Source organism: Nymphaea colorata, chromosome 4 (genome assembly GCF_008831285.2).
Source record: "Nymphaea colorata isolate Beijing-Zhang1983 chromosome 4, ASM883128v2, whole genome shotgun sequence".
Lineage (NCBI taxonomy): Eukaryota > Viridiplantae > Streptophyta > Magnoliopsida > Nymphaeales > Nymphaeaceae > Nymphaea > Nymphaea colorata.
Window position 1 is genome coordinate 25,285,401 of NC_045141.1, and position 27,667 is coordinate 25,313,067.

The following is a 27,667-nucleotide window of genomic DNA, read 5'->3' on the forward strand; positions in this document are numbered from 1 at the left end:
ACCTTTTGCTTCCAAGATCTCAGTATTGCAAAGAATTCGATATTATTTGCTGACCGACCCCATGGCCAGCACTCTGTTGGCAGTTTCCACAGCTTTTCTTGAATATCCACATAGGCCAAGCAGGCCTAAAATCAAAGCCTTTCATGACATAATGTCGTCCTGAACCATCTTCACAATTGAAGAATTGTTTTCATTCTGATATGCATCCATGGAGTATTTACATACTGATTAAGGAATTGCCAACAAAGACATTGCTACCCACACAAACGATTCTTAATATCTGTCTGTGAACTTTCATCTCCTCTGTTAGTGGTGCTAAAAGAGACAACAGTCATAACAATATGATCAGTTTCGCTTCAAATATGGTCATGACTGTAACAGACATAAAAGGACAGGAAAGTTCAGTTCCTGGCAAGCTTGAGATCATTATATTTCAGGAATTCACATTCTTCCCCTTCATCTTGGCAAAGACAACAACATTTATGTGCAGGTTCTTCTTCAACCTGTCCAAAACTGAAAACTGTCATGGAAGACCAACATGGTTTTATTAAGGAGGAAGCCTTCCGGCACAGTCTGAAGACCAAGAAGAAGAAATGAAGCAAACACACAAGAACGCAAGAAGTAATACAGAAAGACTAATAGTCTTCCAACACCACGGCCACACCATTATTTAAAGAAGACAAGAGATGCTGACCCTTTTAACATGGAGAATATGACAACATATACCCATCGCTCACAATTTTTTGTATAATAGATGAAGCTTATGAAAATTGGGAACACGCTCCACAGTTTAACAAGTTTGCAGGTTGCAAAAGGAAAGTGCTACGTGAACAAATATTTTGAAAATAAGACGGTGATTCATAATCTATTACATAACAATCTTTCCAAAATAAAATTGTAATTGAATCACATATCTTGGAACTGATGAAGATATATTGACCATTATCCCAGTCTTCTCTTTGTCTCTAAATCTATTTGGATTCCCAACTGAATTTTTGTCCTCATGATGTTGATTTGCCATGTTGCAGGCGAAATGCCACCTGATGTTGCATCATCTCTAGTTGATATTCTATTTAAGACATTATTCGTTTATGATGATCGGACATCGAGAGAGGCTGTAGATTATATTGTTATTAAAGCACTTGGGGAAGAAGCGTTTACGAAAAGCCTTGCTGCATTCTTGTTCAGTTTGTGGAAAAGCAGTTGAAGGCTCGAACCCCTTTTTGTTGTTACAGGCTGCTCAAGTGGTCATTCATGCTTCTGCGATGGAGCCGGTTCACCATTGTCTCAAACAATGGATTTTCAAAAATTGCTACTTTACAAATTACAATCATCTCTGCCTTGTACACTTTATCAGGGCCCTTTCCGTGTGTATAGAGCTAGTAGGAAAGCATTTGTTCAGTTTATAGCTGAGGTACTCCAGCCTGACGACCGTGTTTCTGGTCTCCATGAATTGAACTTTCGCATGGTTTACTGTCAAAATCAATTATCTTGGCCCTAACTTTTTCTGATACCGTTGAATCTTATTTTTTTCGCCTACGGGAAATTTCCAGGCATTCAACCAGGCCATTAAAATGAGGAGGAAGTAGAAACCTAATGAGCAAAATGAATTTTAAAATGAGCATAAAACTGAACGTCGGGTACCTGTCAGCTCTGTTTCTCCCAATGTGGCTGGTGAATGCCAGAACTGCTTAGCCCTACTGTGCTAAGCGTGGCGTCTGAACCCCATTTTTCTCTATCTCCTTCCTTCTTCCTCTCCGGTCTCGCTCTAGATCTCTCTCTCTCTCTCTCTCTCTCTCTCTCCCAACCCCCCCTTAAACGACTCTCTTGATTCTTTGATAACAAGTTCGGACATATACATACATATTGCATTCAGGTGCTAGTCTACATCCTTTCCTTATAACATTTTTCACTTTTATTTCCAATAGTCTACTTCATGGGTGTGATTTTTATGTTCAAAATATTGCATTTATTGAGAAAGTTACATTTATAGGCCCGGCCTTGCCACCAGTGTCCTCCAGCAACAGGCTGACTATCTGTCGTTTATGTTAGTCATTTTTTTTCTCCCTGCGTTTTACAGATAACTTTTTAAAGTGCAGCAGCAATTTATTTTTGTTTAGCTAACGATTTGTCGTTTACGTTAGCCATTCTTTTTCTCCCTATGTTTCAGGGATAACTTTTTAAACTGTAGCAGCAATTTATTTGTGTTTAATTATTACTAACAAAATAATTGAGGAAATTTACCCATTGCATGCAAATTGTCCTTTTCTGCCGAAACTTGTAGCTGAAAGGATTAGATGGGGTGTGTACTAAAAATGGTGGCGCAAGTATGAATCCCTCCTCCGGCCGGCCTCCGAGCAAAACGCCCTTCCATCCTCAGGAATGGTCCGAGGATTCAACCCTACATTTGTTCGCCCATGACTTGTTGGGTGAATAGTCAGGTGAGCGGATTATCTAACGAACCACTTGGAGCACTTGCTGCTCCCTCTTCCCCAGGCCATTTTAAGACTAGAGCAGGGTGAAGGGGATATTTTGTTGCAGACTAGCAGCATAAGTGCGTTGCCTATATTTTCCAATGTTCCTATGCTTGTTAATGTTCCTGAATCTAGTACAGTAAATGGATTCAATTCCTGAAATTTGTAAGCCGACTTACTTACCTGAGCAGCCACAGCTTAATTTCTCGCATAGAAGAGGGTCTCGAAGAACACCGAACGTTGCCTGAAAAGTGTTTACTGTAAGCACTTTTTCTGCTAGAAAGAGGAGGCCGGGTGGTCAGGCTTTTCCATGAAACGAGCTCCGTTGAACCGAAGATTACCCCTTCTCGATCGGCGTCCGTTTGGAGGCATAAAAGCAGGAAGCTTAATTGAAACGAAGACGTTAGTAAAAGAAGTCGGAGTGGGGTCATAAAAGCACTAAGCTTAATTGAAACGAAAACGCTGTAAAAGAAGTCGGAGTCAGGGCTAAGGCAACACGGGGTCGACCTGAACAGGCTCGCCAGAGTGACAGTGTCATCGATCGGAACGCCTCCATAATCTCTGCCTGCGGAAGGACGGGAAGGAGTGAGCTCAAAAGAGTTGGGATCATATGCGCGGAAGCTCGGCCATAATATTCTAATCGTATAGGAAATTAGGAATCACGTTCAAATGCAACTCGTTTAACTCCGGACTGAAATCCAACAGGCATTCAATTTAAACATACAATAACTTGGTCCTGATTTCCTCACTATACCTCCTGACCCATATTTAACTCGACCTGTCCGGTCTTGTTTGAACCCAAGCTAGAGGCCTGCACCTGGTCTGCTGGAGGCCCTGCGAAGGCTAGCCAGGTATTTCTGAAGCTTCCGATGCATAATCAGGGAATTCTGAAGGTTATTTTGGACATTTGAAGCTGTTTACGGAAATTGGGCAGACGCCTCCCTTCAGTAACTGACCACCCTTCCTGACCGCGTCCATTTTCCCGCGCAAATCCGTGGACCCCTATATCCCTTAACTTTGCTAGAAAGGTCAGAAGCAGGAGGACTCCTTAGGATCGTGTCCTTGGAACAATGACCCTGGACGTTGGCCAAGGACATCTTCGTAACAAAAGCAAGGAAAACCACGATGGCGCCAATTTAACGACTTTTGTGTTGAAATTCATTCCAAGAAAGCGCGGTAGAATATTTTTCCATGTCCATCGCAAAAAAAAAAAAAAAAAAATCAACGATTAGCTAGCTAGCAAAAGTTCTTTCGGACAGACGAAAATCAAGAATTAAATCCCAAAACATCAAATATATGTGAACAGATTATCTTGAAACTTTCTCGGTACTTCCGAGAACGATATGGTCCCAAGAATAACTCCATGTATGAGGCACGACAGCCAGATGAGCTTTCAGAATTTCCATGGTTCATAATTGTCCTTCTCATCTTGCAATTCCAAGTTTCTTCTGAAAATTTTCAGAGAACTCTTCTTTTTCCAGACATTTTCGAGTTTCCATTGATCGTTCCCAGAGGATAAACCTCCTTCGAGTTACATTCGCTCACTACCGGAATCAAGACAGTTCGCACTGTGGACGGAAAAAAAAAAACAGAGTGCTCTCTCTCTCTCTCTCTCTCGCTCACCATGGTGACGACTAACGAAGGAACGACATAACTTAGGCTGATGGATCCTGCAGAAGCCGTGCATAGCTACTATCTGAAAAGGAGAAAACAAAGGAGAAAAGCTTCAAAAGTCTACCTATAATGCATCACAATATATGAAAAAATGTCAAGAAAAGAGAAGATAAAACAGAGGAGGTGATCATTACAATCGACTTGATCGTAAGGCGAAGAGAAAAAGTATAACCAAACGTGGATGAACATGCCGAAAACACAAACGTCGCCGAGCTCTTGCCGGGAAAAAAATTGAGGTTTTTGCACGCTAGTTTGGTTTCCCCCTGATCAGCGACGATCAACACTCTAACTTTGCACTAATTTGATCTGATCGACATCTCTCCCATGTTATTAGGGTGCTTTCACGTCTATGCTATAAACGAAGACGCTCATTGATCCAGACAGTCGAAATTTCCTTCAACATCGACGATCGGTTTGTCCTGACGATGAAAATTCTTGGCGACGATAAGCATATGAACGAGAGAGAATAAGAGAGGACCTGATTGAGCAGATCAGCGGTGAGGTTGTGGCCGTCGTCGGGCTTCGCTTGGAATGAACCGTACTCCTCCAACGCGATCTCCTTCGCCGTCCTCCTCTTTCCCATCTCATATGGAAAGTGGCAACGATGAAAGGTTCATAATGCAAAGACCGATCATTGGTACGAAGAAAAAGCATCTCATCAACTACCAAGTGCCAACAACTTGGATGTGGAAATTGGACGAAATACAGATCGACCCTTGCTACTCACAACATGTTTCTCAAATATCAACAAGAAAATGATGATACATCTGAATTTTATGTAAGCTCTTAATCATCACAATGATCAAAAACTAAGAGTTAACTACTCTTTCAAAAAAAAATTGTGGTGATTGAAATTGATGTGAAACTTATTAACAACAATTCTAGTTGTAGTCCTACTTGATTAAGATCACTATATAGATATTTATATGATTAAATATAAGATAATGTTCTTAATTACATTTTTTTGGGTATGGCGTGTCAAATCTACAATTGTCTAATGGACGACATATTATCTCAAAATTAACCAACAACAAGGTACCTTAGAATAGGAACTGATTTTGGAAGACGAAAAACTACATGCAAATTGTGTGATGACCGGAAAAAATGCGGATGTTCCGTGATTGTGAGTTTAATTCCTCTTCCCGTACTGACATTTTTGCGTTCATCTCTGCTATGGATTCAATAATCGGCAACTTTTATTCCACTTTACGAGAAATTTCGAGATATAATATCAAATAAGATCTGCAAGGTTGAACAACTTTGAAAATTTTGCTTTCGCTTTGTCAATTTTGCTGCCAAAAGTAGCATTATCATGTTCACTGGCTGCAAAATTCACCGGGGCTTAGAAGCTGTGAAGCTTTTTGGAAATTGCATTCTGGGGTTCTTCCACATTTGAGGATGCTGCGAACAACGAACAAGATCGTGAACATGTTCACGAACTTGAATGTTTTTTTTTTTAGTCGATCGGACAACCAACAACTCGTAATGAGCATGTTGATGAACTTGGTAGTTTACAGGAATATCACAAAACCAGGTGTTTCTAAGGTGATCGAGAAAGAAATTATTTTTTCCACCATGGGAATTGTGAAATTCACCTTCCAAGAAGATCCTCCTCTAAACACTATCAACTTTCAAAAAGCCTGAGCCTTCCACCGTCTTTTTGAACGCACGCAAACTGTAGTTAGACATTCTACCTTTTAGTGGCCGAGCTAGAAGTATTTGGCTAACAGACATTATAAGGCGAATTTTATATGTGAATATATAAAAATTTGGAGTCAAGCAATAAGTAAATAAGATTTTTTTTTTTGGGGAAATGGGCCGGATCTAGTTTAAGGGTTTTGTGATTTTACATTAAGCCGGACCAAATATATTTAGCTGAGAAACATTCACCATATATTTGAAGAGCATTTTATATTTAAATATATAAAAATTTAGAGTCAACCAATGAGCAAATAAGAAAAATTTCATAGGGCACAGTGAGCAATTGTCCACATGTGTCTCCGCCCCTACAGGTTTCAAATGAGCTGGACCTAGTTTGAGTGTTTTGTGATTTTATATTATGCCGAAACTGCATCAATTTTTCCTTTTTAACTCCTTCAACTTGAAGGTCTTTAGGCGCCTAAACAAAAAGGAATGCAAACTAAGGAAAATATATAGCCACGTCTAACGATACTTTGTATAGCCAATAGGGGCAAAACCTGCAAACACATCCCACCCATTTTCCTCCCTCCTTAGTGGCCACTACAGTACTTGAAAAGCTGGAAGAAGTGTTGATATGAATAAGAGAAAGAGAGAGAAAAAGCCGATATAATGAAAATGCATAACAAAATTTGAGAAGAAGATGTTCTTTAGATACAAGAACAGACTTCAAAAATAAAAGAAAAGAATGAAATATACATTACAACAATACAATAAAACAGAATAAGAGGGGATAGACGGGGCAACATTACAACAATACAATAAAACAGAATAAGAGGGGTAGGAAAAGAGTAGATAGACGGGGCAATAGAGTCACACATTAACAAGAGAGAGAGAAAAAGAGCAAATTGTCTTGGATGAATATGACAATTATAATTAGGTGAAGTTTAAAAATTTTACAATTTAAGAATGAGTTGGAGAATCCAAAGTTGGCACACGGTTAGGGCAAAGGTTGATATGTGGTTAATTTTCATTTGAATATCATGATCATTATGATCCCAATCTTATGTGCTTCAAACAAGAGCAAAGGTAGCATCACAAGAATAAGCATGAACTGAGCTTGAGCATTAAATTTAAAAATATATTTTTAATATAAAACAATACATAAATATAATTAATGATAATAAAATATTATATATATATATATATAAATAAAAAAATTAAAAAAATAAATTACTAGGTCCAAATCGCTAACCCTTTTTCCTCTTTTTTTCTACGAGTACCCGACACCGGACCCAGTTACATATGTCTACATAAGACATAAAAGAAGGTTCGCTTAGACCTTCTTTCATGAGAAAACCGAATCCGGGTTTGGTCTAGATACACACGCCCAACACGGGTCCGGGCACGCCCCAAGATGGGTTCGAGCACGGATCTGATTAAAATTCGACGCTGGCTACACGAGAGGCAGAGGCAGAGGCAGAGGCACGCGTTTTTACTTGTAAGCCTCGGATCGAGCACACAATTAATTTAAACCCGGGAAGGAGCCTGAGCTGATGACCCGAAAGAACCGGAAAGAGGCCTTCTATAAAAGGGTTCCCCCCGCTCTTTTTCTGCAAATTTTTGCCGGGAGCCTCCATGGATCCTTCTCATCAAGCCTCTCCTCCCGCCTTCACCTTCCTCCACCCAAACCGTAACCTTGTCCCTAATTTCGCCTTCACCCATCCAAACCCTAACTCCAATTTGTCCTTCGTCCCTCAAAACCCTAACCCTAGCTTCATCTTTGCCCCTCCCCCTCCCCCTCCCGCCTCTATCCCTCGACAGGCGCCCCCAGACCTCCGGGCAACAGCTTCTCTGCTGAAATCACTGATCGATCATGCGGAGCGTACGGTCAAAGAGGTCTCCGATCTCCTCCATCTGCAGAAACCCCTTGCTCAGGTCCAGTTCTCATCTTGTCCGTACGATTCCCGGCACAGAATGCCGCCGGAGGACCTATTCCTTCACTATCTTCGCTGTCCTTCTGCGCCTGGGAACGTCGACCCGAAGGAGTTGCCCCCGCCGAGCTATCGGAGTTCGCTTAAATCGGAGCCGGACTTACCGTCGGAGAACCACTTCTTCGGTCGCCTGGAAGAGTCAGGGGAAGATCTCTGCTTTTCCCTCGATGAGGAAGCGGGATACAACGCTAATTTCTTTTACAGGGACTGTCCTGGTGTGGTTGGGCCCCCGATTGATGCGGATACGAAGCGCATTTTCACTCTTCCTCCCGTTCTTTCTGCTGAATGCGTTAATTTTGGTAGCAAAGAATTGGACATCAAGAATCATCGGCCGAGATTCCTTCCTTCAGAGTTCTGGGAATTGAAGCGTGAGGTGATGGGATGGATTGATTATCCGGCTAGGTGTTCTTTCACCGTGCATAGGGCCGTTTTGTGTTTGGGTAACCTGAAGAAGGTCGACGTGAAGAGATGGATAGTTTCAAATTCCCCGTTGCATGGGATCGTAATAGACGCTGATATGCGAGATCATTTATTCCTTCTACTGAAACTCTGTTTGAGAGCAGTGTCAAGAAATGCAGACTGTTGTATGGAAGATATCTCCGGGAATTGTTATTCTGACTGTCCGGTTCTTTTCGAGAGCTTGTCATGGTTGGGCTCTCAGTTGACAATTTTATATGGACAGGTAAACGGGAAGCTCTTCGCAATGAACATGGTCAAGCACAGTTTGCTTGGTGCTGCTCGTTCTTCGTTGTTATTCCAAATAGCCGATGAGCTTGAAGTTGAGTGCCATGTCGAAGATGGTCCAGTTGACAGGCCTTCTAGAATTGGAAATTATGGTGATCAAAGATGTCCAGATGGTGGACAAGTACTCGGCGGAGAAGAGGTTTACGTATCACGAGTAGCTGCTGCTGTAGCTGCATTGTTTGAGCGTGCTTCGTTGGAGGAAAGGATAAAGGGTTTGCGTCTGTCTGGAGCACCCTCCAAATTTCAACGGTAAGATCTATATACATAACGTCTGTTGCTTGTTTGAGGTTGGTTCTGTTGTTAAAGCCTATTATCCGTTTGGAAATGTTCTATTTTGTTATTTTGCATCGACTTTTATATACCGTGGTTGTGAATCTTATCCTTGTTCTTGCACTGTTTGGAATCCCAGTAGCTCTTGATAACAAGCATTTTATGTAGTTTCTTTGCATAAATTCTTTGCTAAAGTTGGATTCAGATCATAATTCAGATAAATATTTTCTTGAGTACTGGTGTAAGGCTGTGTAAGACACCAATACTCCTATTTTTCCATCAATTTGTCAGAATCCCTGAAAGTTAGGAAGACTGAGCGTATAAAGTGATCCTTCATGTTACTAAGTATGGGTTTAATGGATAGTGTTTTGAAAAATGGGAATATACACCATTCTGTTGATGTTTGGTTTTTCCTGAACCTCATGCTGTGTCTTGTATTTTTTTTTTTTAAGGAGAACTTAATGGACGTTTAAGAAATCCTTTTGGCTCTAAGGCCAAAAAACTATTAAACGTGTTCCCAGTATCTGGTAGGCACTATGTCCAGCCACTTTGATGACCATCTTGTTAACATTGTGTTTTCCTGCATAATTTCAGGAACATACTTATGCAAATTTAAATGTTCTCACAAATTTCATTATCCAAATTATGTGGACCATTTTGAAGATTTAGAGTTTGTTATGACTCTTTTTTAAATCATGGGACATGTTTCATAGAATGTTGTTATTATGCTAAATTTGTTTCCAGTTTGCAATAATTTTTCTACCTATATTGAGCAATGTTTTCAAACCCACTGACTTGGAACTTGACTCATCCATTCTCAACTCGTGACTTGGCGGGCCAACTCAGTGACTCAGGCTGGGTTTTGTTAACTATTTTTTTAAAGAAAAGACAATCTATACATTGTTTTTAAACATAAAGTAAAAGTGTAATGACCTAATTAGTTATGTGACGAAAAAAGTAAGTCAAGCTAACAGCAATTAAAGTCCTAATTAAGTTATTTGACATGGATGAGGATCACATTGTACATGATGCCACCTAACACCAACTAACAGATACAATCTAAAAGATGGATCATGGATGACACCAGTGGTAGCACCACAGGACACTGATCTTAGAAACCAAACATATTCCATCTCAAATTTTCTTCTCTTCTCTTAATAATTAATATGCATATTCAATGAGGGTAACAGAAAAGAGTGATGTGCATTATAAATTATAGAACTTGAAACCTTAGAAGCCACAAAAGAAACCATATGCATTCAGTCAAATAATACTTATTACAGATTTTGAAACCTCAAACGCTACACAAGAAATTGTATGTATGATTGCATTCAGTCAAAGAATAAAATACTTGTGATTAAGAAAAAAATCAACACTCAACAACACCTGCATGCCACATAGTATATAAATCCTGATTTCAAACTTCAAAGGCCCAAAAGTGTGGATGCTGGAACAGTAAAATTGGTAAAGGAAAGACAAAAGCATCTGTTGGAAAAGGAGAAATCGAGAGGTTCTAGAAAGTGTAAAAGAGAGGGTGGTCTTGGAAAAAGAGAGAGAGGAAGAGATGGCATTAAGAGAGAGAGAGAGAGAGAGAGAGATTGATATGCTGAAAAAAGGGTGAGAGATAAACGATTGGAAATAATGACAGAGAGGGGGATAAAAGGGAGAAGCAACAAAATCAATAGGAAAAAAAGGGTACATTAGATGTTGTCGGCTTCACTATTCCTATTAGTGCACTCGCCAGATATACTGTTCCTGCCAGTGCCAGTGCCCGAAACCAGTCGATAAATCCTGAAGGGTTACAAAATGAAAAGTAAAAACTGCCCCCTAATGTCAGATTTCTTGTTGAGGTTTGATGCTGGTAAAGTTGTTGGAACAACCACCTCCCCCTCCTGCCAGTGTGGTTGCCGGATTGAGGTGGATGGATAAAACAAATGGGACATTTTCATAGGATTAGGATTTTCTTGTTTCATCATCCCTCATCGGTGTCACGCAAAGGTAAAACAGAAACAAAAGCCCATCTGTTGGGTTTCTTATATTTGATGAAAAAAATACCGTAAGGCCTTTAGCTCATCAAGAAAAAATAACTAAAACTCGCCCAAGTCTTGTTTGACTCGTGACTCAGCCAAGTCAAATGAGTTACTACTGAATCACACTGAGTCTTTAATGGAAACGAGACTGCATACTGGGTTGACCCAGTAGGGGGCCGAGCCAAGCCAACGGCAAAATCAACAAGCTGACTCAGCGAGTTTTTTTAACATTGATATTAAGGACCCAGGGGCAAACTGTGGCAGATTCTTTGGCCTAGACATTCATGTTAGCATGATACACCACGATGTTAAGGGTGATCACTAGTATATGTAGCTGAGGCCGAACTAAAGCAAACATGGATAAAATGATTCAGTGTGGTGAAAATCATGGATTCAAACCACTGGTATTTTTAAATCCCATATTTTATGTGAAATCCAATGAGACTCTGGAAGCAGGTCTTGGAGACTACTGATTGACAATGAAATGCTGAAACATGCTACCTGAAAACTGGCTGAGATTAGTATGCTGCCAAAGATCTTCTGTCAGTGTTATCCCCTTTTAAGTGTCGTCGAAGGAAGTTCCTTTGTGGTCTTAGATCCTGGAAAGAATCAAGTTTTATCATTTGAAGCTATAGTTTGCAGAAAAATTATCTAAAGTCGCATGGTTGGCATCCATCAGTTTCTCTTGTTTTTTTCTTCCTTTATATATCTAATTTAGTGTCTGGTGTCCATGATGTTGAATGATGCTCGTTTTTTGCCTGCAAGTCAATTTTCAATGTAGTTAATAATAGCATTCTTTTTATAGGTTAACAGAGCATGCACAGGTTTCTACTAGGGCTGATGAAGTGCGCAGAGGGCGCCTTGAGTATAGACCTATAATTGAACATGACGGACTTCTGTGGCAACGATCTCAAGACCAGGTTCTTTTTTCTGCTTTAGAGTCATTTCTTTATGCATGGAAGAACACTTATTTCACATTTGCTTTCCATATAAGGGCGTAGGTTATACATGGTTATTTTGAGTTTTCTGACAGAGATGCAGTACAGGTGTGGGAGTAGCAGAGCCATGTGCGAGCCAAGGTTGAGTACATGGCCACCCTGACCTGAAAAGTTCAGCACAGAGGTTTGGTCCAGGATGAGCATCTCACCCTAAAACCCTCCCCTAGTAGGCTTGTGCTCCCCATCCTTTTTCCAACCCTTTTCTCTTTTTGAGGAAAAACCTTATCCTACCGGTATCTGAACACCTCTTTCGGTGTTCTCTATGGAGTGTTGTCTCTGGTGCCCTTTACAGTACATATTTCTGCTCCAGCCACTGCATGAGAAGTGTGTAAAAAATTGCATTATGTTTTGAGGAATGTATAAAGAATGAAGTTTGTTTTGTTTTGTTTTTTTCATTTTCCTGATACCTTTTACTCTAAATTGCCACTTGATATATGCTCATTTTCTCTGGTGCTGCCTTTTTCTGGCTCATGTTTTGAATTTTTTGATATTGTTTGAAGGATGATGGAAGAAAGCTCAAGACAAAGGAGGAGCTCTTGGCTGAAGAAAGAGATTATAAACGTCGGCGAATGTCATATCGTGGCAAGAAGGTTAAACGGACACCAGTACAGGTTGTTATCTTATTGTTGGTCAAAGAAATTCCTGAACTGTGAAACTGCATTGGTGACTTGTTCAGTTGCTAATTTATAGTTTTATATTCTCTTCTGTATTTGATAACTAAACTTGGCTCTGTTTTCATTGGGCCAGGTTGTTTGATTACAAATAGTGGGTAATCTATTTAATATAGAAAGCACCAAGAAGTCTGTTTTGTGTCTAAACTTCAATGGTTATGAGTGGCTGGTACCCACTTCGCAACCACAAAACTCAGAAGTGAATTGGAAGATTTAGGGTTTGCTTCTAACATGTTCATTTTCTCTCTCTCCCCTCGTCAACACCCCCTCCCCCCACCAAAAAAATAAACCTAATTTTTATTTGTTTAATAACAAAAATATAATTTTTAGTACTGTCATGTGTGTGTGTGTATATATATATATATATAGGTAGCTATTGTGTGTTGGATGTTGTTAAATGGTTAAAAATAAAAAATCTATCACTAAAACGTTGTTGCATGAGCATTAGCAACAGTTTATGGTGCAGCAATGTTTGATGGTACTTGTACATATATATATATATATATAGGTAGCTATTGTGTGTTGGATGTTGTTAGATGGTTAAAAATAAAAAATCTATCACTAAAAACCGTTGTTGCATGAGCATTAGCAACAGTTTATGGTGCAGCAACGTTTCATGGTACTTATATATATATATATATATATATATATAGGTAGCTATTGTGTGTTGGATGTTGTTAGATGGTTAGAAATAAAAAATCTATCACTAAAAAGTAAAAACCGTTGTTGCTATGTTGTTGCATGAGCATTAGCAACAGTTTATGGTGCAGTAACGTTTCATGGTACTTTTAGCAATGATTCATGCTTTCATGGTACTGTTAACGACAAATTTTTAATTTTTAGCTATCCAGCAACATCGTACATACGACATCATGAAATTCTCCTATATGTATCAACAAAGACAAAAACACATATACAACTAGCTTATTCGATATGTGTCAATGTTGTAAAAGGAATATCGTACATGTATCGGTCGGGCCTACCTATACACTATATGGTAACGTAGTGTAATGTATCGTAAATTAATTTTTAATTCATAACAGTTTTTCAAAAAATTAAAAAACAGAGAAAAATTAGAAAAAATCGGTAGAATCAGGAAAAACAAAAAGAAATCAGAAAAAATGTGTTCTATTCTATGTAAAAAACTCCATCACTTCATTCATATGCCATAATATATTAACAACACATTTAGAAATGACAAATAAGAAATTCATAATAACATAAGAAACATCCATCACAACTTTAAAGTTTAAATTTAAAGCATTTTAGATTACATTACAAGTTTGCAACAAATAATGTATTATGATTATCATCAATCAAGGTCTCCCCACAGGGCCATGAGTAAACCTTCTTATGCACCAGCGACTTTTCCTCTAAATCAACAATTTATCACATAAATGGATGATTTTTGTAGAAAAACTAGTAAAACTTCCCCCTCTCACAACTTTTAGACCTGTTTAGAAAGAGGGAGAGGGAGGTTCTTTTGTCAAAGCTACAAAAAATCATTTTATCCTCGTATCGTATGACACAGAGGTGTATCGGCTGTATTGTATGATATGGCCGATGATACACAAGCTTATCTTTTACGCAAGCGTATCGTGGGATACAAATAACACTGACATATGTATTTCAAAAATATATGAATTTAGATACACATATGCATAGCCTGGGTGATATATACATTGCATACACTATAAATTCATTTTTTATTCAAATATGTTATGTTATCTAATATTGTAATAAATTTATGTTAGCAAAACATACAAAAGCACTTTTATATGCAACTGGTCATTCAGCTTCTTACCTTCTAGCTGGCATCTTAGAAATTGATAAGTGGAGAAGGGTAATAATGTAGCTTAATGGCTGATAATATTGAAAAAAAGGTTGCACCTAAAAATTTATGTTCCTTAGGTTAAATAAAGTTTCCTTTTGATCCTTGTTTGACAGGTTTTGTGAAAAATGTGGCCCTTATTAGGAAAATGCAAAGGATGGGACTTTTTCTGGAATAACAGGAAAATGGTAGGCACAGAAACGGAAAATTCCCTTAACATTATTAGGTATTGTTAGAGAGGTTAAGAGCTTATTACATTATAATCAACATAAAATTTGCTTATAGTAAGGGTATTGTGGTAATTTTATTCATGAACAAAGTTAGTCATAACCTAAGGTTTGCTTCATATAAGATTATTCTTAATTAATGGTCAAAACAGGTGTGAATTGATTAGGGTTGAATATTATTCAACAGTCCAAGCCAAAAATTTGAATTGGATTCAGTGGAATCTGTCCTTGTGAAAAGGATTGCACAACATAAAAGTCAGATTTCTCTTGTTTTGTGAAGTCTTGAAGAAGGGTAAAAAAAAAACTGGGGAGCATAAGGCACCATGAGGATGTTCATTCTGATTTCCTGACCATAAGTTTTAAATCTGTTATGAGAAAGCTGCAAAATTAGAAATAGATGTTAACTGAATTTGCATTTAATGTAGAACGAACCACAAAAGGTTGGCCCTTAACAGGCAGAAATCTGGGCATAGATGCTGCCTGATCTGATTCTGAGTTGATTTAAGTTCAGAAATCTGGGCCGAATCATGTATATTTTTTTCTCACACTCCTAATCTTTATTAATTCTCAACTGGTGGTCAAAAAAATAAAATTATTTGACTTGCTTCTGTCTTGCCGTGTGGTTTTTTTTTTTTCACTTTTGAAAAGCAATTTTATTTTCCTTTTTTGAAGGTGTTAAGGGATATAATTGAAGACCACATGGATGAAATTACACGTGCTGGTGGCATTGGATGCTTTGCAAAAGGTGCAGAAAAAGGAGTTTTGTCTCTTGAAGCTATTTCTGGCAACACTGCGACCGCAGATATTCATGAATCTCAGGGTGTCTCCTATTGTGCATCAGATGACAGACTGTTTGTAAAGAATGATAGAAATGTTTCTTATGTAACAGAAGAGGTCCATTTGCGTGGGGTCCAGACAAGCAAAAGCTATAATTCACAAAGTGTTTCAAACAAGGGAAATTGGGGCGAGTCAATACATTATAATCACCAAAACAGCAGTCAAAAGGCCCTGAGTAAGGATAAACATGATAGAAGTTACAGATCAAGAAGCCCACCTGGTGTGAGAAGTGCCAGGGAATACCTGGATAAGTATGAGCATGGGGAAAGGAAAGATCGTATGGACGTTCGGACGAAAAGTATGCACTCTTCTAGAACAGGGAACCACAGTGAAAGATCACATTCTTCATCAAGACAAAGGGTATCAAATGAAAAAGGTTACACAGGATGGACAATAAAGGAAGATAGATGGAGCAGCGGGATGTATGGAGGAACTTCTTCAGAATCTAATACACTACATATGTTGGAAGATAGATATGATCCTTCTCTGTCATATAATTCAGAAACCTATGGCTGTGATTATTATGGAAGCTAGTGATGGATTGAAGATCAGCATGCATATAGTGGAGATGTGTCCAAGAAATTTCTTCACTGAAGGATCCAAAGAAAAAGTGATGAATGAGTGGCCTTTGTCAGGGGAGAGGAGTAAGTTTCAAATTCTTGATTTTTTGACAATATGTGCCTCCTTTTAAAATTAACAAGGTTCAGTCATATGTTTGTGCAGTAAGAAGTTATTCAGGGTTCGAGAATTTTTTTTCTGCTCCTGTATCCTTCTTTGTATCCTTAACTTATAATTTTGGCATGATCAAGGCATTGAGTGTTCTCAATCTATCACTTAGGTTTTTATTGCTTCATTCCTTCTCCTCCTTGTGAATTGATTCATCCTGCATGTTATATTTGACTATATCCTGTTATAATATCGTTTTGCTACATGCTGGTATGATTTCCTAGATCATCATATTACATCTATTTTCGTCTTAGGCATTTGGCACATACTGGTAATGACTTGTGAAATGCCTTTTATGCAGTATGTTCTTGTTTATTTATGGTGATCCGAACCCTTTGGGATCAATAGATATGGTTGGCTTAAGTAACACTTTGTTGATTTTGTTGAATATTAACCTATGCAGCTATAATTTATTTATCATTTTAGCTTATCCTTGTGATTCACTGGTGTCAAGAATTTATCTTGCCTTTTCTTTTTGTTGTTTCCATTTTATTGGAAAGATAACAATTTCTATTGGAGTTGACAAAGCAATAGGCCTTATAAAGTCATCGAAACTAGCATTAGTCTTGTGTTCTTTTGTGTTGTTTCTGTTTTATTGGAAAGATAACGATTTTAATTGGAGCTAAAATATAGTAGTTGGTCTTATCAGGTCATTGAATATATCATTCCCTAATGTGGTTGGCAACAGACTAGCATAGATCATCCAAAATTTCTCATAGGCTGTTCACAAGCTGTTTCGAATCGAGCTGAGCCAGCTCAAACTCGGCTCGAGCTTGAGTTGAGTTCAATTTCATTAGCTTGAGCTCGACTCCTCTCAAGCTCTTACAACTCGAACTCAGCTCAATTAAGCTCGAGCCTAAGATTGACTTGACTCTAAGCCTGGGCATAGGGTTGGGTACCGGGTACCCAGCCCAAAAAAAAGCACCCGCGGGTAGCCCCGACTAAGCGTGATTCGGCCTGATAATTTTTTAATATTAATTTTATTGATTTTTATATATAAATTATAATATTTTATTACTATTAATTATATATATATATATATATATATATATATATATTATATATATATATATATATATATATATATATTAATTTGAATCGGGCTGGGCCCGGGCTCGGGTTTCAAGTGTTGGGCCAGCCCGATGCGCATGCCTACTTGACTCTTGAGCCAAGCCAAGCATTCATTAAAAAATTATTTTTTTTAAAGCGGCAGCATGTGGAATCTCCCACGTGCTAGTCGCGTATATACCCATTTGAGCAGCCTACCTTTTTTGATAATTTTATGAGACGTATTTTATATATATTTTTTTCGAGCTTAATTAAGTTTAACCGAGCCGAGCCCACTCAACTCGAACTCGACAACTCATTTATGTTGTCGAGTTCATTTCTTAACTCGAACTCGACCCGTTTAATATACGAGTCAAGTTTATCGAGCAAGTTCGGGTTGAGCTTGAGTTAGCTCAACTCGTTGAACAGCCCTATTTGCAGCCTCATCATTTTGTGCATAATTTGTGGAATTCTTCAGAGGAACTTTTTATTGGATAACTTCCATGTTTTGTCATGAAAATTCTGGTATAGGTTTTTGGATTGATGGATGGTAGTTCTGGTATTATGTTCTGGTTGTTTTTATGTTATGTCTATTTTCACTTATGTGTTTCTTCAATTTGGTTACTGGAATTGGAATCAAATTATTAATGTGGATTCAGGTCTTAGTTCTAGGATGGACTGTTTAAACAAGTGCACTATGTTTAGTATTTCATTAGCCTTTAGTTACCATGTATGGACTGTTTAAACAAGTGCACTATGTTTAGTATTTCATTAGCCTTTAGTTACCATGTCTGTCTGAAAGTGGTTGCTGGATCTGGAGAGGAGTATGTTAGTTTGTTTTGCACTCATTTGTAAGGAGATGCCGAACAAGGTGTTCACAATATTCTGAATGCAACCATGGTTTTATATGAAATTGTCTTTTCTAGAAGTTAGGTGAAAGATAAGAGGATTTCTACTATTTGAAAAGTAATTGGAATGATAAGGGCTCCAGCCATGTGCTTAGTGGTTTCATATTGGTGCATCACACAGCATTTGTCTCTGATAGTTATGATTTAGTTTGTGTATTGTTAATTGTGACGACTTAGGATAGAAATTAGTGGTATTCATGTCAATGAAATTGGAGGGACAGTGACAGAACTAGGAGAATGATCAAGTTCGCGATACTGGATGGACAGTCTTGCTTTGTCTGCCATACTAAATGGATGTGAGGATTTGTATAAAGACCAATTATGAAGAATTTTTATCATGAATATGCTTGAGTATGCGTCTCCTTTTATGTGTCTTGCAAATAAACTTGGGTGGTGATGGCTTGGGTATGGTTTTTCTGAGAAACAACATATCCTCATGGTTCTTCATTTAAAGATGGAGTGTTTGTCAGGGGGTTGGCAGCAATGCATAATTAGTGGAACACAGCCCGTATTTGTAATTCAAGCTGATGAAAGGGCAACATGTGTATAAGGTTCTTCTGATTCACTTTGTTTTTGTTTTAAGGAAAACACATCAATGACCACCTCTTAAAGGGACCATGTTGGTCTGTTTGCTATTTTCATCAGTCACTTGCAATTTTAAGCTAATTTAAAATTTTATTTTCCTTGTAGTGGGGGGATTTACGGGAATGAATATCAGTGAAAATTATATACCTTGTAAGCCTACATAACCATATGGTGTAAGCCTACATAACCCTATAATGAGGTTGCATGACATTTTCTTTAATGTGTAAGATCTCTTTTTACATTCTTATGCTTGTTTCCCTCTGTTGTCCTTTCTGGATGTATTTTGGCTCAATGTCTGTAGAGCTTTGGCCTATATGACACCCTATCCCAAAGAAGAACCTTAACAAGAGCTGCTGAAATGTTGCTTTATTTCAAATCTGACCGACTTAAGCCAAACCTATTCGTATAATCTTACTCTTTCAGCCATATGTAGCCCAAAAGGAAACCTGGATCTTCAGGTTGTCTGCCTAAAGGAGAAACACAGGGTATGGGGCAAATTGTGTGGGCAAAAACCTAGGACTAGCATTTTCCTTAGATCTGGTCTAGGCTCTTTAAGTCTAGACTTAGGCCGTTCCATCCGGAAAGAAATGGCTCTTCCACATAAACCAACAAATTCACAATTAATATTGGTTTATGATGACCACTACAATGCATGAAAGTCAAAGAGGACAACACAGTGGACAGAAGAGGCCCCGTGCATACCATGTTCCTTTTTGGTAGTTTTATTAGAAAGGAACAGGAAGTATCACGGCGTAGGTTAGTCCTTTAACAATATATCAGTGCAAAGTTTCTTGAAGATACGAGCCTCTTTGAAGTTTTAGTCTTGGTTGTGTCAGTAAAGCAGGTTGTCAATTGCGGTAGAAAATATTAATGTCTAATTCTTTTGAATGTACGGACTCCTCTTGAATGCTTGATCGAGACCATACAATGGTAACTTCAAATTTCACCGGTAGTATATGATGCAGGTGGATATATCGCATCATATCTACACAAGCCAAAACAGTTGAACATTGTACTTAGTAATTGATGGCCTTCATTGTAGCGCATGATTGTGCTCCATCAAGATCCACAGCTAAACGGAACAATTCACACAGTAGTGTGACATTCACTGCTTGACTTTAATGAGGATTCGAGTGGTGCTATTCGCAAGTCTACTGCTGCTTGTATGCGGTCCAACTTCTGCAAGGAAATATGTTCTTGGGACCAAGGCAAAAAAAAAAAAGGTGCAGGCATGTAAAGTTTATGTGTAATTTATGCCACAGCATGGTGTCAGGATTTTTGTGAGCCATGTGATGTGATGGGGCAATATTTCTGGTACATTAGCATTGCAGACCATGGAGCCCTACCACATTGACTACTATTTCTACAATTTTGTCCCAGCGTCAAGGACTGTGGTAGTTTAATACTCAAGTGGCCCATGCACGTCTATCTTATTGCTTAACAAGTTATTCCACTTTTGCTTCGTTGTAGTTTGGCGTTACCCGACATGCAAGGACCCTTCTGGCAGCGATTTGGAGCTGAAAATGGCTGCCTTTGTTTCGGTGGTGTTGCTGAAGATTTCATTAGAAGTACATGTTTCCTGATGATTATTAATGTTTTGTATTACAGGTATGCCAGCATATGTGCTTTTTAATCCTCATATATTTGATGTTCTTTTTGTCAATCAATTCTTTCATATATGATCTGCTTGTGCTTCTTAATAGAAACGGTCTTGGTCATCTGATTTATAGCCATCTAGGATTGCAGGATCTTGATAAAAAGAAAGTAATTTCTGTACGATGTATAAAGAATCCGTCATTTAAAAAAAAACACATTTTTGCTTCTAAAATCAAAATGTAAACGTGATCCTAATCCATTAGTTACATCGCAACGCATAATGTCTCCGATTCATAAGATGCACACAGTGCTATTCAAGACTCGTGTACTGGATTAGTATGAAGGTGTCAGGTTTTTATAATTTGCGATGAGTGTGAATATGAAAACCTTGCAGAATAATACTTCTATTCTAATATAAAACGAACAGGGCTCAATCGTAAGGGCTTATTCGCGTCATGGTGTAAGTTACAAACTGGGGAAGAATCTTAGTGCCTGGCTGGATTGCAGCAGAACCCAAACTCTCTCTCTCTCTCTCTCTCTTCCCTCCAAAGAAATCTAGTATCTTGCTTTGCCTCAATGGTCTCCTCACCAACGGAATCTACTCTCATACAACGTCACTAAACTGCTTCCTTCAACTTGTCCGCTTTTTATTTCCTTCCTCTTTCATTCTGAAGTGAAGGCGACAGCTTGGATATTCTGCTATTTGAATTCCATTCTGATGATATTATGTATTTCACAAATTGTGCAAAACATGGTTTTCGTATGTATGGAGTTGCAGATGTCACAGGCTGTGAGGAAAACTTCTTTTTATACTTTCAGGTAGCTTTGGTTATTCCAAAAGTGGAACTCTGATTTCCACATTCTATTAGTAGGAAGCACTGAAACAACAAAAAATTGGACTGCCAACCAATTCTTGTGCGAAAGAAAATGACTACCTATTGACGTTGGTTTTGAATTTGCAGCGTCCGATTTGTCTGTAACAAGATGTTTTTGCAGCACTGGTGTTTTTTCAAGACTTCGAGGCGTCGTTGAGACCATTGGTCAGTTTTCATTGCGTGTGCATTATCATGATAGCCTTTGCATGCAATCACGCCCCAAAATCACACACTCCTCTCTCTCTCTCTCTACCATTGGCAACCGCTCTCATTTTCTTCGCGATGATACATCATACGACCGTAACATCCCCTTACCTTCTTCCTTTCCCACCCTGTGTCTGACGCTTCACAGAGTACGGTTCTTCAACCTCTCAACTTTTTTTCCTGGTCCCGTTTCTTTCTAAAAGTTATATGCACTGACGGTAGGGTTTTATGAATAATCTTGTTAAAGCTACGCAGGGTGGTCCCTTGTCTTGAGCTTGGCTAGTCTGTACGACCTAACCTTTGTATGTAGGGATGTCGGTGTTTTTTAGCTTTGGCTAGTCTTTATGCGACTTAACTTTGAAACAGGTACATCGGAGATGTTGGATTAACCCAACTATGAAACAGGGGTGACAGAGATATTCGATTCCCGACCCTAATCCAGATTCGTTTACCAGACCCTGGTGATCAGACGGGCTCAATATGCAAGGTAAAACCTGATTTTAGGGAAAGGTTTGAGATCCACAATGATTGGGCCTGATTGTATGCAAATCTCATTTCTGTTTAGGTCGAGATTCAGTTTTATAGATTCAAGCTCAGATTCTAGATTCATTGATTAATAGGGGTGGGGAGCCATATCTCCCTGCAGTTTGCCGCGGAAGTTCTAGATTCTAGTTCGATCTGATGCATCTGAACTATTTTTTTGAATTTTAATTTTAATTGTTTTAGTGTTTACTGTTTTTGGCATGAAACCCCTAAGGTCCAAGACAAGTATGTTTTAAGAGATGTTTAGTTTAAACAAACTGAATATCTCAATAGCATGGATTTTAAATTCATGCTACATGATTGAACATCAGATGAGGGAGGTATGACCTTTCATGAATATAAGATCCTAGGATTTCAGATCACCGCAAACACAAGCTTAAGGTTGTATTCTTATGCTGCTATGAGATTTACGTAAACCCATAATACACCTTTTAATTTATGCTGCTATGAGATTTACGTAAACCTATAATACACATTTTAATTTGAGTATCAAGCTTGTGTTCATCTACATTTCATCTACAATTTAGAGGTACAACACATTAGAATATGACAGCTACATTTCATAAATGAACAACACATTAGAATATGACAGCGACCACAAGACTGAAATTTCGTCTCAAACCTAAAAGTATGACAAAAACCACGAGATTCTAGGCACCTTGCCACTTGGTAGAGCTACACCCCTTTACTTTAGATTTTACAAAGTTTAAACAGTGCTTGTTTCAAGCGGGCAGACGGGACTACGGTTGAGGTAAAAGATTGACCGTCTGATGGGGGCACTTGCTCCAGATTTTTTCGACTTTGCCTTTTGGGTGTAGGGGTAATGACCATATGCGTTTGGCCCCACCGCGACAGCTGACCGCATTTGAGTTAAGATTAGGCCTGTGTACCTAAAAATGATAAAATCCGACCCATTTGCTTCTCTGGACCACACTAAGGATCGACGCTTTTGTGAAACCTTTGTGCTTATCCTTGGTGGCATTTAATTGCTTATACGGCGTTTGATTCCTTATATGCAGAACGTTTCCGAGGCACTTCTCATTCCACGTATTCAGAAATAAGGAGCTAAAAAGGTCTTCCACCATTTTCTCAATGTGTCTCATCTTTTTTCTGTTATCTGGATAATTGAGTGCAACAAACACCCAGGAATCCAAATTTTACAAAATCTGGGCACTTTATTCAGTCAGCGATTCTTTTTTTCCCCATCTTTTCAGTTGCACTTTCCCTGTCATCTTTACCGAACTTGTGCTTCTTTTCTTTCAGCTGAACTTTTGGCCGCCCAGATCCTCGTAATTTACAAAGGTGCCGTGGAAACCGTACGGCACCCGAGACGGCAACACCACTGCCGCTTCCTTCTCTAGGGTCGCCGAATTGATGATCAGCAACTCGGACCGCCCCTTCACCTCATCATGCACGTACGTCACGAGGTGGCCGTCGTCCTCCCGAGCCGACTCTCCCGAGTCGTGAACGAAGCAAGGTTCGCCCCCGAACCGGCAGTTGCCGTACAGGAACTTCTCTGCACGGCCCGTCTCCATATCGACCTTCGCGATGCCGGAGCACCTTGGCCACGGCTCGACGATCGCAAGGTAGGCGTACCTTGCCTTCCTCCCGAGACGCTTCCGGTTCACCTGACCTGCCTCCAGGTTCATGCCCGGTACGAGACACCTCCGCCTCGACTCGCCGGTATTGATGTCGAGCCGAATCTCCGTTAACTCCGTCCGCAGTGGCTGACTGCAATCGGAGAACATCGCGTCGGCCGGCGACATGCAGGAGCCGATGACGACCACCTCGCCGGAGCCCGGTTCCTCCCATGCGTTCCATATGTGGAAACAGAAGCAGCCTGGTACGTCAATCCACCTCAGTCGTTTTGCGTCGGTATCGTACCTCGGCATGAGCCCAAACCTGGCCACCTTGCGCTTGTCGAGCACGACCGGTGATCCTCCTTGGAGCATCTCTCCTAGTCGGAATACCACCTGGTGGTCCGGTACGACGACGAGCCTCTCCGTCACGGCGAAGTCGTGGATCATCGTCGGTTCTTCGAGAGCTATCGGAACGTCGGAGACCTTTCGGCCCGTAGAGTCGAAGGCGAAGTACCGGAGGTACGGTCGCCGAACGACATCATAACCAAGTCCGAAAAGCTCGCCGGTGGCGGGGTCGACCTTCGGGTGGGCGATCATTGCAGAAGAGAGCTGGCCGGAGAAGTCGAACCGGCCTGCGGTCTCCAGTTCACCGTCTCTACCGATGCGGACGTGGTATGGAACATCATCTTCCGAGAGCGCAAGCAGCCGGCCATCAAAGAAGACGAGCCCCGCGTTCGCGACTCCGGCGCCGCGCCCGGCATCGACGATTCCTGAGGCCGCCCGGGCATAAAAGAGCAACAATCGGGCAACGCCGGAACGGCCGTGAAGCTCGCCGACGGCCTTCGGGAAGAGCGGCCGCCCCGCCTCCCTCTCCCGCTCGAACCTGTTCGTCCTGGTGAACCGGCAGCAGTAGCTCGCCCCACCGTCGGGCCGTATGGTCACAGCGTGGATCATCCCGTCCCCGTCGAAGAGGTGATGGCGGCCTGATGGCGCGAACGCCGGATTGGCGCCGTTCCGCATATAAACTCCCGCCAGACCCTCCGGGATCCGTCCTTCCACCGTCAGCCCGTCTTGCACCGGGCACTCGGCCACGGGTGCGAAGTTTCCAGCGAGCTGCACCGCCGGGTCCGCGCTCTTCGGGATGGCGCTCAACCTCTCCATCGGCTCGATGATCCCGTGCTCGAGAGCATCCAACGCGTACGCTGCCAGACGCTGCAACGGGTTCAATCTCCACGACGAAGAACACGATGGCGTGGTGGCAGTCGACGGCATGGTGCGTCCAGCACTCAATGGAACAGAATATGATGCAGAGATGGAGCGATCCACCGAATTCCCGCATCTCGAAGTACAAACCGCTTCTCTTTTTCCAGTAAAATTCGTCTCCGATCGCCATGAATTGAAGAGAGTTGGAGGGCGGTGGTCATGGTGCTGAATTGTGGGAAAAGCTGCATATGGCGCACTGGCACCCATGAAGAAAAAAATGCCGTCAAACTGCAATTGGGAAATACCCCTCCCACCCTTCCACCCATACGTTACTTCAGCCGGCCTTTCTCCACACCTATATATATATATATACGTCTGAAAAAAATCGGCTTAGTCTCTATGTACATGACCGATGGAGTGGGCACGTGGTAGAGGTGAGGGCTGAGGGTGACGGGGAAGCTTTCGGCACGTGGGAAGGCTGGGAGGGAGCAGGGACGTGGATGGCTCGCATGGTTCGGACGCGTTCGCAGGTGAGCGGGTAAAAATAGGTCGGTGGTTTTTGACCTTTCATCGGCCACCCGGCCGTCCTGGACACGAGTCCCGTCCGTCGCCGGATTAAGGACTCATCGTCACCTGTGGCTCCTGCTGATCTCAGCCAGTCGTCGTGTTTGTTTTTCTCTCTCCATCAACGCATCGCACAACCCGTCCGTCTAATCCCGATCCCTACATCAACCCCTAAAAGCGTCGCAAAAAGTTTTTCCCCCTCTAACCATGACAAAATCGAAAAGTCCAGTCGCGACGCTGCTGCGATACGGAGAAAAGAGTCGCAGTCGCGCTCGTCAGAGATGACATGGGCTTTTCACTGCCCCTGAACTTTAATTTCGTCCCGACTTTCAACATGTGTACGTGCCCCGTACTGGAACTGTTTCTGGCCCTGGGAATGGCACGCCCCTAATTCTATCCAGGCTTTGTGGGGGCCGAACGTTTCTCTCCCCTACAAAAAGGAAGCTCCACTTGCGGAGAAGTCTTTCTTGAGATGCGCTTTAGCGTCGGTTTTACGAGGCGTACAACTACAAGTTGGGTCCGTCCCGCCCACGGAGTGAAAAAATAACTTGGGACTGCTGATACCTAAGATAAATCTGTCAGTAGCGACAGGTATGGGACGAGAACAGATCTTGTAATTGGGAAAACTGAAAAGGTCTTCGAAACGAAGAAAACGATAGATCAGACAAGCTTTACTTTATGAACATACATTCGGGTCTTGCTTTAATTCTCTTTGATCTTTTGAAGGACGTGTTTGGATGACATGCTTAACCGTGACATCCAAACGCAATGCAAGAGATCCCACTAGGATAGAATTAATTCTTAAAAAGGGTTTGCCTTATTACTGGCGGGGTGACCGGAGGTAAACTCACCGACAGCCTGAGGGTTACGGAGTCTATAAAAGATTTCACGGAGGGAGCATCGTTGTCAACTTTCACATGTCCCCTTGCTTTTGCCTTTTCGGAAGGGGCAGCGAGAGGGCTAGGAAAGGACCTGCGGCCTTTGAGTTGAGACCACAACCCCTTTTTTAAGATTCGGAAACATGACATTACGACACCTTATTAATGGTCGAATCTTGAAGACATGGAAGTTGAAAGATAGGAAGATTTTGGTGTCCGGACCTGAAAGATGTAGAGTTAAGCAGCTGGATCTTTCGCCTTCCAAAGCGTTTGCTATCAGTTACGTGGTTGCCAGTTGTTGTAAAAATAGATTCCTGCCAGTTGGTGAGTCGGTCTGGTTCACAAAAACTATTTTTTGAAGGAAAAAAGATATGAAATTCAGTTCATAATACAACAAATTTATTAGACATGTTAGTCTGCTGCTACTGTGCATAGACTTTTCTAACTTCTTGAGAAACAAATGTGCGTTTCAATATTTTCTCTAGATTAACTTATTGTGGTTCAATCTTTTCTCAAAAACAAAGCTCTCTGTGATTTTGATGAAGCCTAGAACAGCTCCTGCAGATGGAACTGAAACACAAGAAAACACTGCGCACACACTTTTCTTCGCCCGCATGACATTACATTAAGAAAAAGAAATGTGGTTCCCAGCATCATCGATGACGCGGTAGGGCATGATGTTAACGCTATTTTGGTGGATTGGAGTCAAAATTACACGAAGTTAAGCACCATTCCAAAAGTTAATAGTATATATTCTTAAGCTACTTTGGAAAAATGTAACCATATTGATGTGGTTTTTGTGGTCCAAAGCTACCAGAAAAGAACATGGGTGCCTTGTTTGAATGGGTATCTTCGTATATATATATATATATATATGTGTGTGTGTGTGTGTGTAAAAGCACAGACACACGCACACACACGCACGCAGGCACACACATCTCAGTTTTTGAAGTCTTTTGGACCATCGAAGTTATAACATTGATCGGTAGAACCATGTGCGCCATTTCTTTGTCTTTTAGACAATCGACGTTACCTTGATCGATCGGCAGAATCAGATTTTGCATGAACTTATATCAATGGATGGTGTCATGAGTTCTGCATGTCTCTCTCATGCCTGCCTGGTGAAGGAAGACTGCTTTCAACCAAAAGCCTCTTTTGCGCAAACGATCCCCATCGTTTCACTATTTCGCAAAAGCGGCCATCGGTTCTTTATAGCAACATCAGTTTAACCTGGCTAGCAGTCATTATGAATCTCGTGTTGTGGTGATTGATGAGTTAAATAACTACAAGTAGTCTCGGCATAGGCTCCCTGACGTACTTTTGTTGTCTTTTTATCAACTTCTTCATATATTTCCAGTGCACCGTTTCAAAGGAATCTCGTGAATATTTGACTTCCTAAAGGAGTTAGGTGTGTCTTTCTACATACAATTAATTGTTTAGGTTAGTTCTTTTTCTTCTGGAATGTTTTTCTAAATAATGTCAAAAAGTTTATGCTTTCTTTCGTCAGTTGTCAGCAGGATATTGTGTACTTTTAACTTTAGCCGCAATCTTGGTGGAAGAAAGCTCGCGG

The 27,667-nt window shown here is 40.6% G+C and overlaps 3 protein-coding genes across 6 annotated transcripts; 1 reads left to right on the top strand and 2 right to left on the bottom strand.

The window, feature by feature from the left end:
- LOC116253284 (uncharacterized) lies at positions 1-4,743 on the bottom strand. 2 transcript variants are annotated; one of them, XR_007573260.1, is made up of 5 exons: positions 4,627-4,743; positions 4,098-4,170; positions 2,982-3,039; positions 1,645-2,858; positions 1-503 (listed from the first exon to the last, which is right to left on the bottom strand). XR_007573260.1 is itself a non-coding variant. In XM_031628046.2 (5 exons), exons 1-5 carry the CDS (start codon positions 4,729-4,731, stop codon positions 434-436), a joined length of 507 nt encoding a protein of 168 aa, XP_031483906.1. In that variant the 5' UTR covers positions 4,732-4,743; the 3' UTR covers positions 1-433. The 2 variants fall into 2 exon arrangements, 1 of the variants encoding a protein (XP_031483906.1); XM_031628046.2 differs by having other exon boundaries at positions 2,658-2,858.
- A 2,624-nt stretch (positions 4,744-7,367) lies between these two features.
- Positions 7,368-23,273, top strand: LOC116253030 (U11/U12 small nuclear ribonucleoprotein 48 kDa protein). Of its 3 annotated transcripts, XR_004172373.2 has the most exons (8): positions 7,368-8,773; positions 11,630-11,744; positions 12,323-12,433; positions 15,224-16,032; positions 20,125-20,262; positions 21,696-21,816; positions 22,892-22,945; positions 23,136-23,273. XR_004172373.2 is itself a non-coding variant. In XM_031627743.2 (4 exons), exons 1-4 carry the CDS (start codon positions 7,425-7,427, stop codon positions 15,920-15,922), a joined length of 2,274 nt encoding a protein of 757 aa, XP_031483603.1. In that variant the 5' UTR covers positions 7,368-7,424; the 3' UTR covers positions 15,923-20,317. The 3 variants fall into 3 exon arrangements, 1 of the variants encoding a protein (XP_031483603.1); XR_004172372.2 differs by lacking the exons at positions 20,125-20,262; positions 21,696-21,816; positions 22,892-22,945; positions 23,136-23,273 and adding an exon at positions 16,112-16,218; XM_031627743.2 differs by lacking the exons at positions 21,696-21,816; positions 22,892-22,945; positions 23,136-23,273 and having other exon boundaries at positions 15,224-20,317.
- Positions 22,446-26,262, bottom strand: LOC116253031 (9-cis-epoxycarotenoid dioxygenase NCED4, chloroplastic-like). Its single transcript, XM_031627744.2, has one exon. It carries the CDS (start codon positions 24,920-24,922, stop codon positions 23,132-23,134), a length of 1,791 nt encoding a protein of 596 aa, XP_031483604.1. The 5' UTR covers positions 24,923-26,262; the 3' UTR covers positions 22,446-23,131.
- Positions 26,263-27,667: the final 1,405 nt, after the last annotated feature.

Bases quoted from the DNA above. Each gene is read 5' to 3' on its own strand.
- LOC116253284 (XM_031628046.2), bottom strand. From the start codon at position 4,731: ATGGGAAAGAGGAGGACGGCGAAGGAGATCGCGTTGGAGGAGTACGGT. The intron at 3,040-4,097 runs GTGAGCGAGAGA...GTCCTTCCGCAG, and splicing joins CTTCGTTAGTCGTCACCATG to GCAGAGATTATGGAGGCGTT. The intron at 2,859-2,981 runs GTCGACCCCGTG...GTTTCAATTAAG, and splicing joins ACTCTGGCGAGCCTGTTCAG to CTTCCTGCTTTTATGCCTCC.
- LOC116253030 (XM_031627743.2), top strand. From the start codon at position 7,425: ATGGATCCTTCTCATCAAGCCTCTCCTCCCGCCTTCACCTTCCTCCAC. The intron at 8,774-11,629 runs GTAAGATCTATA...TTCTTTTTATAG, and splicing joins GCACCCTCCAAATTTCAACG to GTTAACAGAGCATGCACAGG. The intron at 11,745-12,322 runs GTTCTTTTTTCT...TATTGTTTGAAG, and splicing joins GGCAACGATCTCAAGACCAG to GATGATGGAAGAAAGCTCAA.
- LOC116253031 (XM_031627744.2), bottom strand. From the start codon at position 24,922: ATGGGTGCCAGTGCGCCATATGCAGCTTTTCCCACAATTCAGCACCAT.